Consider the following 14,268-nt stretch of genomic DNA (forward strand, 5'->3'; position numbering starts at 1 on the left):
GTTACCTTTTCTCTCTCTGTCTCTTTCCCCTTTGTTCCTTTTGTCCTCTTTATCCACTTTCCTCTTCCTCTTTGCTCCTTTTGTCCCCTTTATCTGCTTTACCCTCCTTCCTTACTTACAGGGTCTATTTCAAATGAATGAGAGGTGTTGAAAAGAATAGCCTGACCTAGCCAACTGTATACCTGCAGTTCTTGAGGTATGTCCTTCAATAGGGAAAAAACCCCAAGTTTTTTTCAGTAGAAACACTGTAGCATTACCTGCCATGGTTGTTTCATTATCTTCAGGACATACCTCAGTGAGTGTAGCCGAGTGAGACCTGACTGGGGTTTTCTGTGAAGTCCACAGATGTGTATAGCAAGCCTCAAATATTAATTTAGCTGCATGACCTACAGCTATTGTGTTCATATGTGAAATACAGAAACATCTTGTATTGCATATGTGGGATTTGTACAATGGTTTGGGGGGTCTTTTATCATGTTCCAGTTCTTTGCTTATCTTTTGGGGCTGTGCAGCAGTTCAGGCCATGTGTTCTGCTTTTCTGTCTCCTCCTGCTGGGAAGCTTTAAGACACAAAAGCATTTCTTTCAGTCATATCCTTTAGGAGCCTTAAGTCTATGTTTCTGGGAGTCATATTTACATCCTGTCAAAGAGAACAAGTTCTTTAGATGCCTTTTAAATGAAAAGTTTTTAATGTTACCAAAAAAATGTTTTCAAGCCTGAGGGTTTTTTATTTGAATGTTAGAGGCCTGTTCCTGCAGAGAGAGCCTAAATAAATATTCCTAGCTGTATTGCCAACTCGTGCTTTTGTTGTATTTCTTTTAAATTGCCTTTTATCAATTATTCGTTATCTATTCTTTAAATTGCTTTTTATACCCTATTAGATTATTTTTGCCATTGTAATATAGTCACTGTAGAAAAATAATTTGTTTGCTTTCTACCTTGATTAAATGTCAATGTCATACAGTCATGCACATCCCATCTTTCAGAACACATTAGTGAGATGGATGGATGTGCATCTTTGTCTAAATATATATTGGACTGAAGACTGGAAACTTAACTGCTGGGCAGAGGCCAGAATGCCCATTTTAGGTACCTTTCTGCACTCTGTTAGCCAAGCAGGATGTAGATTTGCCACCAGAGTTTGGCTGATTTATGTATATGTGCTCTAGATTCTTGAGGCTGATGGGAGTTGGCAAGCAGGCAATGTAATGTCATTTTAAGCATCACGTTTGTGCATCTTCTTGCACAGCAGTACTCACTCCTGCAAATAACATGTTGTAGCTGTAACCTATCTGCTGCTGTGTCTCTTACCAAGATCCCTTCAGCTTTTTAGGTAGGTAATAAGACAGAGGCTACTGATAAGTACATTAGACTTCCTTTCCTTGTACATATAACGGTCCTGTAGGCTTTCTGTGGAGTGCAGTTGTCTTTGGACTGCATAAATCTTGAAGGCTTCAGCTAAAGCAGGTTCTAAGAAATCCAGAACTTATTATTTCATTATTAAAATCTCAGTTCTTTGAAGAAGACTTTTTTAGAAGAGCAAGAGGAATTTTGAAAGCAGAGTCTGGGAACACTGAGTCTCAGGATACCCAAGAGAAATTGTATTTAATGAAAAACTTACCTTAACACCACCAGAATTCACTAGGCTTGAAGTGTTTTAAGAAATCTTAGGAGCAAATACTCCCAGCAGAATATTTTGCTCTCCCCCCACCCCACTCCCGGTACAGTTTGTCGCAGCTGGCAATATCCAGGGAGACCACCTTCAACCTGCCTGTAGTCGCCCTTGACTTTATACCTGTCCCTGGAGGAGCAGGGTTCCTCTGAAGCACATACATCAGCCCATCTCAGTGAGCTCTTCCTGCAGCCTGTCAGCTGCAAGACACTCTCTCTGTTTCTCTCTGTATATGCAGAGCCATGGGCATCAGCCTTTCCAAATACTTAACTTGTGCACTGCAGCATTTAAAGTATCTATTTCTCCTTTGGTTTGAGAATGCTTAGGGAAGTTAGTTGCAAGTAGCTAATGAAACTATATGCACAAGTATTGCCATTAGCTATATTGAGAAGAAAGCTGTATTACTTCTGCTGGTGGTATTATTCTGTGCTAGTAATGCCTGGAATGTGGCACTGATGACAAATGTGACTTGGTGTGGAGCTTGTGACAGAAGGGTTCACGAAAACTATTTACTTTTTTCCATGTATATACATACAAGAACTCTGTTAGATTAACAACAAATAAAGCCTAGGGAGGCAAAAGGTGTCTAAAAGCTGAAATGGTTTCTATTTGAGAGATGAAAATTTCCAGTGGAACAAAGATGTGGATTTCAAAGTCCAAAATCCATTAAAAGTTTGCTTTGTATGTCAGCCTGCTGATGGAAGTTACAGTGGCTACTTAGAAAGTGGTAGGGTGATAAAGCAGAAGTTGTTTGTGGAAGGTGAGGGAATGTACTGGAGGGCTGCCTGGCTGGTGTCTGGTCGCTAATCACTAAAGGGGATTGTGGCTGTTACCCCCTCCTGTCTGCTCTGCCTCTAGGCTCCTGCCCCTGTTGCAGATAGCTCAGCTTCTCATCTGCCTGCTCCTAACTTGATGTTTTGAAAGTAACCAAGATATCGCTGCTGATACAAGACTAAAACCTGAATTTTGCAAAGGGTTTTGCTTTTTGGCAGATGCTTGAGTAAGCAGAGTTCTGTTACCCAGGAACACTTTCAAGTAAATAATGCAGCAGCTTCTGCTTAAAAAAGAGCAAAAGCAAATACTGGCTGGTGAACAGTAGTATGACTGATACAAAGCTTCCAACTGGACCACAGAAAAACCGACATGTTTGGGGTTTTTTTAGCTAAAAAAACCAAACGCAAACCCCACCTTTCAGGAGTATGAATGGGGAGTGATCACAGTTGGTTTTTTGTTTTCAAACTCTCTGTTTGTGCTTGCATTGAAAAGTCTAATATAGACACTTAAATTTTTTTTGTTGTATTAAATAACTTATTTCTAAGTAAATGATGCAGCTATCATAGAAATGAATATTTACGGTATAATCTCTAGCTTATATCCAATAACTTTTCTTTGCACACCACCTCCACGTTTTCCTTTTTTTTTTTTTTTTTTTTTTTAAAAAAAAAAGAAAGTGTAGTCAATAGTAAGTCTTTTCTTTCCCCCTCTGCTTTGCAGGCAATATTTGAAGTGATATCTTCTGAGCATTCTTATTTGCTGAGCTTGGAGATTCTCATCCGGATGTTTAAAAATTCCAGGGAACTGAGCCTTACGATGACCAAAACAGAGAGCCATCACCTTTTCTCCAATATCACGGATGTTTATGAAGCAAGCAAAAAGTAAGTGTAGCAATGCATTTCTACATTTAAAAAAAGTACGCATTTTAGATTAGAAATAAAATCTAAAATTTAGATTTAAATTGTTTACTTTTTAAAATTATATCTGATTACTGCTAGTCAAAAAACATTTCAAACAAGTAATGAAATGTAGCGTACAGAATAATGTCTTTAGTGTTACCACACATCAGAGGAACAGCTGCAAAGTAGCAAATTCAGCATAAATTTAGGCCTGACAATTTAAGAAGAGAAATCAAATGCTGCACATATTAATATGCAGTGTCTTAGTTTTTTATAAGCTGTAAATAAATCAGAATGGAAATTGATTCTCTGTTCTTTGAGAGCACCAAGTATGTGCTCTGCAGTGCTAAAGAATCATATATTACAAACAGCTAAGGTTTTATTTTGCTGACCATAGATTCTGTCGTAATACGAGTAAGCCCCTGTTTATTTGGATTATATTTTCCTTACATACCTCACAGACAGCTCCTTAAATAGTAGAACTTTGGTTAGTGCTGGCTAAGATATATGGTAGTATTTGCAGACTCAAGCTGTGCCTTACCTACACTCTTGTTCTCTGAAGCATCTTGCTGTTATTTGGAAAAATCTTAGCTTTTCTTGCTAGAACACTGCATTTTTAAAGTTGTTTATTTTTCTGCGTGTATGATTTAGTAAGGAGAGCTTGCAGGTAGGCTGAACTGGAGATGTCAGGTTATTTTAATACCTGTTTGAACATGAAAGCAAGTTTTTTATTGGAATCTCAAGTAACCGTTTTAGTGGTAACCATTTCTTCCAAAACTGTTGTGCTAGTTTGAAGATGGAGAGTACGACCAACAGTGGACATGCCGCATGAGTTTGACAGACTCACCCTGCCACTATGTTGGAGCCCCATTTAATGGGGTAGGCTTGGTATTAGTTTCTCTGAAAATTGGTAAGAAGGAAAGAACATAGTGTATTTTAGTGGAAATAAGCGTCCTTCAAATCTAAACAGCTCCAAAGCTCAGTGTTGATACATTAAGCGTTTGTACCTAGTCTTTACAGTCTGTTGAATTAAACTTGGTCTGCCCTTACTGAACTGCTAAGGATTGAGCAAGAGTTTCATACTTGCCCTTAAGAACTGACTCTTGCCAGTGTTTTCCTTAATCAGTTGAATCACTGTTTACTTTCTACTGAGGACTCAATGTGCAGCATACTGTGTGGCTGTGGTATCTTTTATGTAAACAGCGTAGGCATTTTGCTGTTTATGAACAGTGCTGTGCACACCATAGCACCTGACACCAGAGACATGTATTTCTGTTAAAAAGAAGATGATCTGCTGTGCTCTTTTTATTGTTTTTATTATATAAGTTCCTTTGGTACAAAGTCAATAACAAGAAAAACAGGCACACTACAAAAAGGAAATGTCAGATCTTACATGATACAAACGCTGAAAAGTCTGTTGTATGATTGTTGGTAATTACTGCCAGGATTATTTAATACAGGACATGCATATGTATGTGCACTCACGGTGTACTGCAGGGTATGAATACTTCAAACAGTTGTTTAATGAGGCTTTGCTTTGTTTCAATTTGTACATTATTTAGCCTGGTTAATAGTAGTAACAGCAGGTGAATTACTGGGGTCTACATAACTAAAAAATAAAAATGTCAGTGCTTCCTTTCATAGACCTTATTTCCAGTTTGAATTCAAGCACAATGGCTAAAGGATGCAGATGGCCTAGTTAAGATACTGATTGATCATAACTATAGCACTGTACAGCTTTAAATGTCTCTCTCTTTACCTGTGGAACAGAAAAATACTAGCATCGTTTCAGAAATGGGGCTAATGGTTGGATAAGGAATCTTTCAGGCTGGGAATGTTTCTGGAGCCAGACCTTCCTACCTTTTCAGCTTTTTTTTTTTTTTTTTTTTTTTTTTGTTTCCTTCTTGTAGAAATTGTGATGTTCTGAATTCTTTAGCGTTAAACCTGTATTTAACTTTGTGGAACTTTTCAAGTTTTATGTTCACAGTCATGGTAATGGCCTTTCTTGCTTCTATTGCTCTGAAACCCCGTGAAGTCTGTGGAATTTTACCTCTTTGTGCAGCAGTTTGACTTTGTCTTCTGAAGTTTATGCTGTAATAAGATTTAGTTTCATGGAGCATACATGTGAGAGTGTCTAATGTATGGTGTCAAGTGCATACCTAATTTAGGAGATACAGAACAGGTGTATATTTGGACTTATTGGGTGTACAATCATTTCTCCATCTCCCTGTTCCCTTTTGTTTCTCTCATAGTTGAGGTCTTTTGCCAGAAGTTGGATATTGTCTGAATCCACAGCTACTGCAGGAATGAGAGTGGTGTGACAGTAGTGTTCTCAGTGAGTGCAGGTTAACAAAGACCTTATTTTCAAGGAATTTACAGTCTTCTCCTTAGACAAAATGTGAACTGTAAAAGTGTCATGAGCCTGTTTTTTGTTAGACAAACATTGATGTCACAGGACCGTCATATATTAGAGGGTGATTGCCATCTTTTTTAGATGGCTTAATAGAAATCAAAGGTTTAATTGGTGTGCAGACGTTGCCTTTCCTTTGGATTGTTTCTCTAAGATACAGCTGACCATACTAGTAATAGCTGTGTGAACAGATGTGTGTTTGGTTTTTTCCCTCTGTTGAATAAGCCTTCCAAGTCACTTAAATCCACTTTTAAATTTCTTACTTAAAATAATTAAAGCAGAGATGGAGGTGGGGGAAGCAATATTTTTAGGGGAATTCTTACAACCCTTTTGATTAACAGTCTTCAGAGGAAGTGGGATGGGGGCGTGGTGGGAGAATGGAAAAATACTACACTATCCTAAAATTATAATCTTAATTCTTTCTTGTTTGGGAAGTCTTAACGGTTTAAGAACTTGGGGGTTTTATAGCTTGGAGTAAAACCAGAATTTGTAACTCCTTTTTAAGCTTAAATGAAAACATACTTTATTTCCCGAGTTATGCAATACTGTTAAACTATAACAAAACTTTGTGCTGCTTTTCACAACCTCATTTGTGTAAATAACGAAAGTGATTTTAAAACAGAAGCCTTTTTCTTGGTATCTCCAAACTATTGCTTCCCATTTTCAAGCTTTTGTTATAAATTTGCAATAAAGTTGAAGATCTGTTCCGTTATGCTGTATTTTAGGCAACCTTTCCTTTACTTAACCACACTTGTACTCAAACATATTTTTATCAGTGGTTTTGGTTGCTCAGACAAAGGTTTGGTGAGCTGAGGAACATGAACTGATAAAAATACTATCTTTAGTCAAAATTGCTTAAAGCTTATATCTAGGAACTTTGACTTGGAACATGTTTAATGGAAACTCTCTAGAAATGCCAAGATATGCTTCTGATGCATGACAAGGCCATTTCTGATGGAACAAAGCTGCCTTTGTGAGAAGCAGAGTACAGACAGCAAAGACAGCCTCTGCTTTTGGGAGCTTATTGGAATGTCTGTAACACAGAAGAGTTGATCTGAATAATTTGTGCAGCATACAATGTGTTTGTTTATGAAAATGTCTTGTAAGGTGGCTTCAGAAAGCTTAAGGTTTTTATTGCGGATTTGCCTGTATGTGTAATAGGGGAATTCATAACTGATCGAACACAAAATCCCACAAATTGCAACCTGAGTCAGTGCAAGCTGTTAGAGATGTGATGGAGGATGCCATAGGCCAGCTTATTCAGCAGTAAAAGTTGTGTGCTGTGCTTGTGTAGTCTGAGAATACTGTGCAATCTATCTTACTAGTGAGAAAAACTCTCCAGTCTCAGTATGCAGTGCAAAAGAGGTCAGTTTCCCAAGAGCTTGGCTTGGGAAAGGGGAGTTACAGGGAAATTGGTGAAATGCCTTGAAGAACAATTGGTCTGACGGGTCAAATCAGCAAATTTATAGGAGAAAGGAAAGCTTTAGCATTGTTTCTGTCTGCCATTAGGTCAGCGAAAGGCAAAAAGCTTACAGAGTATCACAAGATTAGCAGGGAAAAGCAGGAACAAAAAATGTTTTGACAGGTCTGACTTTTTAAACTCTGTCTTGACTTTGGTAGTGAAGCTTGTGTGGGTTTGTGAGGTAGGTTAACGTCTTATCTGAGTATCTTCAATTTAATTTTGTATGTGTGAATATAAGTTAGGAGCCAGGTAAGCTTTCTCCTAGGACTGTTTTGTAAATCAGGTTCATGTTTCACCTCTTCCCAGCATACCTTAAATGATCCAGCTTCATCTTTTTCCATAGGAAAATACAGTCGTAGTGTTTATTTAAGGAGTGTGTGTATTGAATCAGTTAACTAGACATTAAATAGATTACTTTTAGAGAATGCAGAGTTCTGTTGCTCACTTTCTTTAGAAGATTGCAAACGCCACCACCACCCAACCCCAAACCCACATAAAACAAAAAAAGTAAAAATAAAAACTTAAATACAGTGAGTAGACCCTGGGTGATTCAGGTGAACTACAATGATAGAGAATTATTCCTAAGTTACAGATCACCAATTTGATCTCCAGGTGACAGTGGTATAAATCATTAACATCCTTTTTTCCTGTTTGGTCTAGACTGATAAACTTAGTCTGTGTTCGGTGTTTTATCCCAGTTGTGGCCATTAGCAGTTTTTGAAGAAAGCTGAGTAATGTCTTGAGGGCACCCAGCTGCATGTGGTTACTGTGTTGGTGAAGTGGCACTGAGGTATATTCTGGGGGAGAATTTCTCTGCCCTTTCAAAGATGTTCATACTGGGACATTGTGACACGGATAAGCAGCTTCCTTATCAGTAAGTCTGAGTGATGTTGGTTATGTTGGACAGAGTAATGGGAACAAATGGGGGGGAAAATCCTCCCAAATGATGTGGAAGCAGGATGTGGGGTGTCTGTGGCTCTGTGCAGAAGCTGATGCTGGTGAGCACTGGTACCCATGGCAGATGTTGGTGAGCACTTGACCACAGGTGATGCTTGGGTTCTTGAGGTGTTGCAGAGCATGGCTACGTTTATCATTTGTGGTTTTTGCTTTTCTCCCTCATTTGCGGTTTTTGCTTTTCTCCCAGCCTAGCTGAATAATCTGCTTTTACTACTGATGGGGCCTTTTTTGATTGTCAGGAGATTCCAGGGATTCTGGAGGAAGTATTGTAGAGCAGTGAGTGCAAAATACTGTATTTTTTCTTTAAATTTATGTGCCCATAGAACACGTTTGTGGATTTGCATCATATTGATGACTTGAGACAGTGCATTTATCCTTGTGTTTCCTCAGATTGCTTCCTTCATGGTTCATTCTGGCATCAGCACTCATTGCTGAACTCTTTGGCTTGAATATCTAGGAGGTACTTGTTCAGAGGGTTCTTCTGGCAGCTGAAATAACTCTGAGTTGACTTGCACTGTGTCTTTGCAAATGACTAGCAGTGTTGGTAGACCGCAGCTTTAAAATAATACGCAGCTGGTACTTGCATTCCTGACCCAGTGATTGTTCTTTTATAGTTTAGCTTCCTTATTGGAGACAAGATTAGATATGACTTCAACACTCAGGAACAACAAATCTGAACAGAATCATACTTCCCTCCATTCATTTCCTTGTGTGAACAGAACTTAAGAGAAAGAATGGTTTCTTTTTTTTGAACAAGTTTAGAATTTTTTGTACATATACATATATGCATTGTGTAATACTTAATTTAGTAAATACCTGGCAATTACCTATACAAAAAGTGCCCTTGAAGAAAATATAGTTTCCCAGAAAATAGAGTAAGCTTATTCACTTAAACATACTGAAAAGAATACCCTGAACTCAGAGATCTGCATGCATCACCTTCATGTGTATTTTCGTGCTGTACAAATAGACTGAACTGTTGCCAGCTGTTGCTACGTGTAGGAGGAGGATGCAACAGGAACATATTTGGACAGTGACTCTGCCACAGTGACTGGAGAATGATGACACTGTTTGTGAGCCTGTTCTTCCCTCTGCTGCTGCGCTGCCCTTCCTGGTAACCCAGACTTTGATCCCAGAGCTTTCCTTTCCTGTAGCTCTGATGTGTCACCTGCAGCCACAGTGGTGACCAAAGCAGGGAAGTGGTTTTTTGGCTAGCACCTATGGAAGAGTTTCTCAGCCCAAGATACTGCTGATAGTGAGCTGTGGGGGGTTGCCAATAGGGATGGGTTTAACTCTGAAAAGATTTTCTGAAACAGTTAGTGTTATATTAAAACACTGGTTTAGAGTAGTGGACAGAAGTGTTTTTCTGTACGTTCCCCTCTGTCCTGTGTAGAGTCCTGCTCAAGCTGTCAGGCTGTCAGTGTTTTCCATTTCAGGTGCCCCTCTGTAGGAATGCCAGCTAATCGCAAAGAAAACTGAATCTATTCACGGTTTGCTTGTCTCAGACTTGTGTGACCCTCCGTGAAATTAAATATAGCGTGTGTTAGATTTCACAGTCTCTGCTCAGGCATCTTTATCTTTGCCTTCACGCCTGCTCAGAGGTGTTGTAAAAAATGACTTTTGGAGAGGCTGTCTGAGAGTCTTCAGTAACGCTGTGTGTGGCGCAGAAAGTGTTGGTGGAGGGCATTTGCAGTTGTGTCTCTGTTACCAATGGGTTTAGCTTCAGCCTGAAGCCAGCTATTAAAGCTAGATGGGACTAGAAGCTAGAATAAACTTGCTTTACTTTGTCACGTGGACTGTACAGTATCTTCAAGAAACACCAACATAAACATAAACCTTAAACTGCATTTATGCAGTTATATCCCCCCTGCCGGATATATGAAGTGTAAACATTAGTTGCATAAAACTTGTATTTCTTCAGAAAATCTTCTGTGTCCCAGGAGTCATTTACATGCTGACTGTGTAACCATGGTTTTGTTTCTCTCTAGCACCTTGCCTCCATGGTGTTCTACCCAGCAGATCTTGAAAAGTTGTGTCAAGCTTTGTATAGTCACGGTTTAATCCATTTAAAATTGTACTAGCTGGTGTGATCTTTTTAAGGAGAACTTCAGATCATGTTGATGATTGTCTTAACTTACTTTGCTAATTAAAATAGACACTATGTAGCTGGATTACGTTTGAAAGAAAAAAAAAACCAACCAACCGAATTGCCAGTGTTTTCCAGATCCCTGGAGCTGCCACCTCCTGCTTTGCTCTGAGTAGACCCTTCAGGGCATTGTTTCTGAAAGAGATTACATGATGAAGTATTAGATTAAGTATCTTGTTTGGATTTTAGGATTTTCTTACTTGGCAGTGTAGATGTATCCTGTATTGATCAGCTCTTTTTGCCGCGTAATCAAAACCTAAATGACTACTGTTTGCCCAGATCACAAGCAACAGATGAAGGTCCTCTCATCACAAACTGCAGTACTGCCTGAAGGGTAGGGGGAACCCATTCTTCTGATGAGTTTTACTCAAGAATTTTCTGCAGTAAATCAAGGTCGTTTTTCAATGCATTCTTTTTTCCCCTTAACTTCTCTGAAATAATATGATGACAATATTCTCAAGCATTTGCATGCCAGGTGAGGAAAGAACTAAGAACAGTCCTGCTCAACCCTCGTCTGTGGTAGGGGTTGATTTAAACTGTTGTGGTGGGGTTGAGCTCACCTGAAAAGGCACAGGATACTGGCTGCACTGTGAACCACTTGGCTGTTCTCTGTGCTACTCTGGTTTTCTCTTGAGGCCTTGGCAGCCTGTGCTGTGTAATGCTGTCTCTGGTTCCTTTTTTTCCTGCAAAACATGATTCTGTTTCCTTCTCGCCTGAACTGGACTGACAGCAAATGTTGCGGAATAGTGTATATTTCAGGGGGAAAGGGTTCAGTAAAAACAACTGCAAAGCACCCGAGGCTGTGAGATGCTGGTTACAGTGGTACAGTTGCTGTGCCATCTCAGCTGCATGATGGTGGGTGTGCATTTTTACTGGATTTTAATTGTGGTTGCTGGATGACATCAATGGTGTTTGTCAGCTGAAAGGTAACTCAATTTCTATTTTAAATTTACAGAAACAGTATTATTGAATAGTGGCCATTAGAATCGTACTTGTTTTACTAGAATTCTCTAGAAAGAGGTGATGTTTTTTCTAGCCTATCTATACTTGTATTCAAAACTTAATCTGCATGCTGTCCTCTCTGTATTCTTCATGTGTTGCATTACTGCCAAAATTATGTTGACAAATTAATTGTCTTTGTGTCCTTTCTGAAAAAAATATGACTGAAGCGCTGTACTGTCAATTTATCTTCCTGTGGAAATGCAGCACAGATGGTATGTAACTCAGTGTCCCAGATTCTTCCAAGGAGAGACTCACCGTCAGGTCCCCTTAGAACCTTTCCTCTTCTGATTAGATTACTTTTCAGAACTCTTCTGCCAGTCGTTAGGATTTCGTGGTCAGTTTTTCCTTTACTTCTGTCTCAAGTACTTTTGGAGATACTTCTTTCTCTAGCTGAGGTCCTCAGCCTAAGAACTGATACTTCTCTACCTAATTGTCTTCTAAATGACTGTTTTTAACGTTAACCACCCAACCCCCCTGCCTTCCTTCACCAGTGACTTAAGATGGTTTGTGTTATCCAGCAACAGATAGTTTTGGCATCAAATAAAAATAACTCATTTTGAGATTAAATACTGTTTGAAACAAGGATTGAAACCATATTCTAGATGAATGGCCTTAAAACTGTGAGTTTAACCCAAAGAGTTGTAACAGCCCCCTCTGTTGTAGAGGGCTGCTGTAGGACCAGCGTAGTAGAGTTTATTTGTATCCTTTTATTTTTTGCACTCTGATGTAAAAGGGGTAGTTTTGGTGCTGGTGGTGCCTGGAGTTTTCCCGCCTCCTCCATTACTCCCTCAGGTCAGCCAACTACCAGCCAGATGAGATACAGCTGAAAAATAACTTGCAAAGCAAACCTGGTCAGAGGTTTTTTTCTCTTGCCTCCTTTGCATCCCCATCAGAGCAGCTTCCAGATCTCATCAGCTCTCAGCCCATGAGCAGCTGTGCTGATGTACCTGAAAGAGCATGGTAGGAAAAGGAATGAGTAAGTTGGACAGGAGCTGTCGAAGCTGGCATTGCCGTAACTATGGATGAAGCTGCCATCTGCCACAGTACTTACTTGTACTGCAACCCCTTCCTATATTCTGTAAAAACATATTCTCTGTTAAAAAAACTAATTGCACAGCAGCATTTGTAATGCACTTCGTGGAACCTCTGGCTCTTCTTCTGTGGCCGAACCTCTGCATAGGGAGTTCTTTATGAGAATATTTGTGCTTAAGGACAGTAGAACAAAAATACTTAAAGCCTTCCAGCTGTAACCCAAAAACTATTTATCCAGTAGGTGTTTACGCATCCTTTCCTGCAGAGCATCACTGTCGTGAGCATCTGAAACTTAGTGCTCACACAGATCCCATCAAGCAGTTGTGCTTTGTGGTTGGTCTTGCAGGGCTTGTTCTAGCAGCAGCTTACGAATCTTTCACCAGTTTCCAGAGACACTGTTGCTGCAGGAAGAGGGAAGCTATTTATCTGCATATTTCTCTGGTAGTAAAGTGGATGGATGTCCAACAGTTCCCGACCTTGCATCTCTGCTTTCCTTGTGCAGAGACCGATAAGGAGTGACAAAGCAGCCTTTCTTGGTTGAGACTGAGAAGTCTTCAAGATGTCAGTCTTGTTTCAGAGAACTGCTGTTGCCCTCCATGTGTAAAAGGCACAGAGTTGTTAAGTCTAGAAGTGCTGTCATGGTGGTAGAGATACAGGTGTTCCCTTGGCTCCTCTCATGTATTGTTGGTTGGTGTGCTTTGTTTAGATGAGATTTTCAACTTGAAATTCGTGAGGAGAAAGCTCTCATTGCAGGTAATGAGTTAGGTTATGTTGTTCCACATTACTTTGCCAACAGCAAGGCAGGTCTGTGCAGTGTTTACACCTAGGAAATGTTGCCTCCTGCGTGTTGTGCTGTAACTTCTGCTATAGGTGTGGCTGTATCAACATGAACATTGTGTATACAGGTGTTTATTTATACATTTTATAGGAAAAGCAGCTTTATGTGCAGCAGTATCAAAACCTGCAACTTTCTCCCTACCTTCTAGCATGTGTGATAGTTTGCTGCCCCAGGTAACTGCTACCAATGTGTAGGAAAGAGGCTGAAGTGCCTGTGATGGCACAAGGAGGAATCCAGCAGCATTTGAAGGTGTGCAGTGTCGCATGTCCTGCCCCTTGGCCTTGCTGGTGACGGGCATTGCTGCTCTCCTTCAGACGGCGCTGGCGCAGGGCGCGGAGCACACTTGCACTTCGAACCCGTGTGCCCTCAGCTGCCGAAGCCAGGCAGCTGCCAGCCTGACAGGGCTGCCCCGGGGCAGAGATGAACCCGGAGCTGCTGTGGGGCTGTGCCCATTGGGCTCTGGGGAGGTGGGGCAGGAGCCTGGCGGAGCGGGTGGGGGGTTGTAGTTGGAAACAAGATGACAAATGCCAGACTTTCTCTGAAGAGTTTCCTGAGCGCTCTGTAAATCACCATTATTTCTAGACTGTGCTGGAGAGTTCCCTGGCTGATTTCGCTTCCCTCAAGACTCAGCAGTGCTTAGTTTGTATTTGTGTATGGTTCAGTTTTTATATTAACAGAAATTTCTTCCCAGATAGCAGGACTGATTAGCTCTCCTGCATGCAGCAGCGTCGGTATTTGCCCACAGGTGGCTGTTCGGAGCTAGGGGTTAGAGGTGACAGCCCAGGGCTGAGGGGTGGGACGTGTCCAGTCCTTCTCTGAGGTCTTTGCTTGCTGTGTGTGTTGGTGTGGCCGTTCTAGTGGGTATATACATGGGGAAAGTCTTCATCCTTGTTGCTAGAAAGCTTCACAAAATGGCTTAAAAATTGTGACATGCAAGAGATCTTTTTGTTCTGTGACAGGTGAGTATGTAGGTAACTTTTCAGACTCGTGGAGACAGGCAGAAGTACCCTGTAGAGGAATTTTTAAAGGACCGAGGTCCTTTAAAAATTCCTCTACAGTACCCTGCTGCTTCTCGGT

General features: G+C 40.4%; 1 protein-coding gene across 1 annotated transcript in view; it reads left to right on the plus strand.

Annotated features, from left to right (window-relative positions):
• ARHGEF26 (Rho guanine nucleotide exchange factor 26) overlaps positions 1-14,268 on the plus strand; it is a 58,357-nt gene that overhangs the window by 11,438 nt on the left and 32,651 nt on the right. The window contains exon 5 of the mRNA XM_056357997.1: positions 3,166-3,326. Coding sequence (XP_056213972.1) covers positions 3,166-3,326 — 161 coding nt within the window. The remainder of the gene's footprint in view (positions 1-3,165; positions 3,327-14,268) is intronic.

Source organism: Falco biarmicus, chromosome 13 (assembly GCF_023638135.1).
Source record: "Falco biarmicus isolate bFalBia1 chromosome 13, bFalBia1.pri, whole genome shotgun sequence".
Classification (NCBI taxonomy): Eukaryota; Metazoa; Chordata; class Aves; order Falconiformes; family Falconidae; genus Falco; species Falco biarmicus.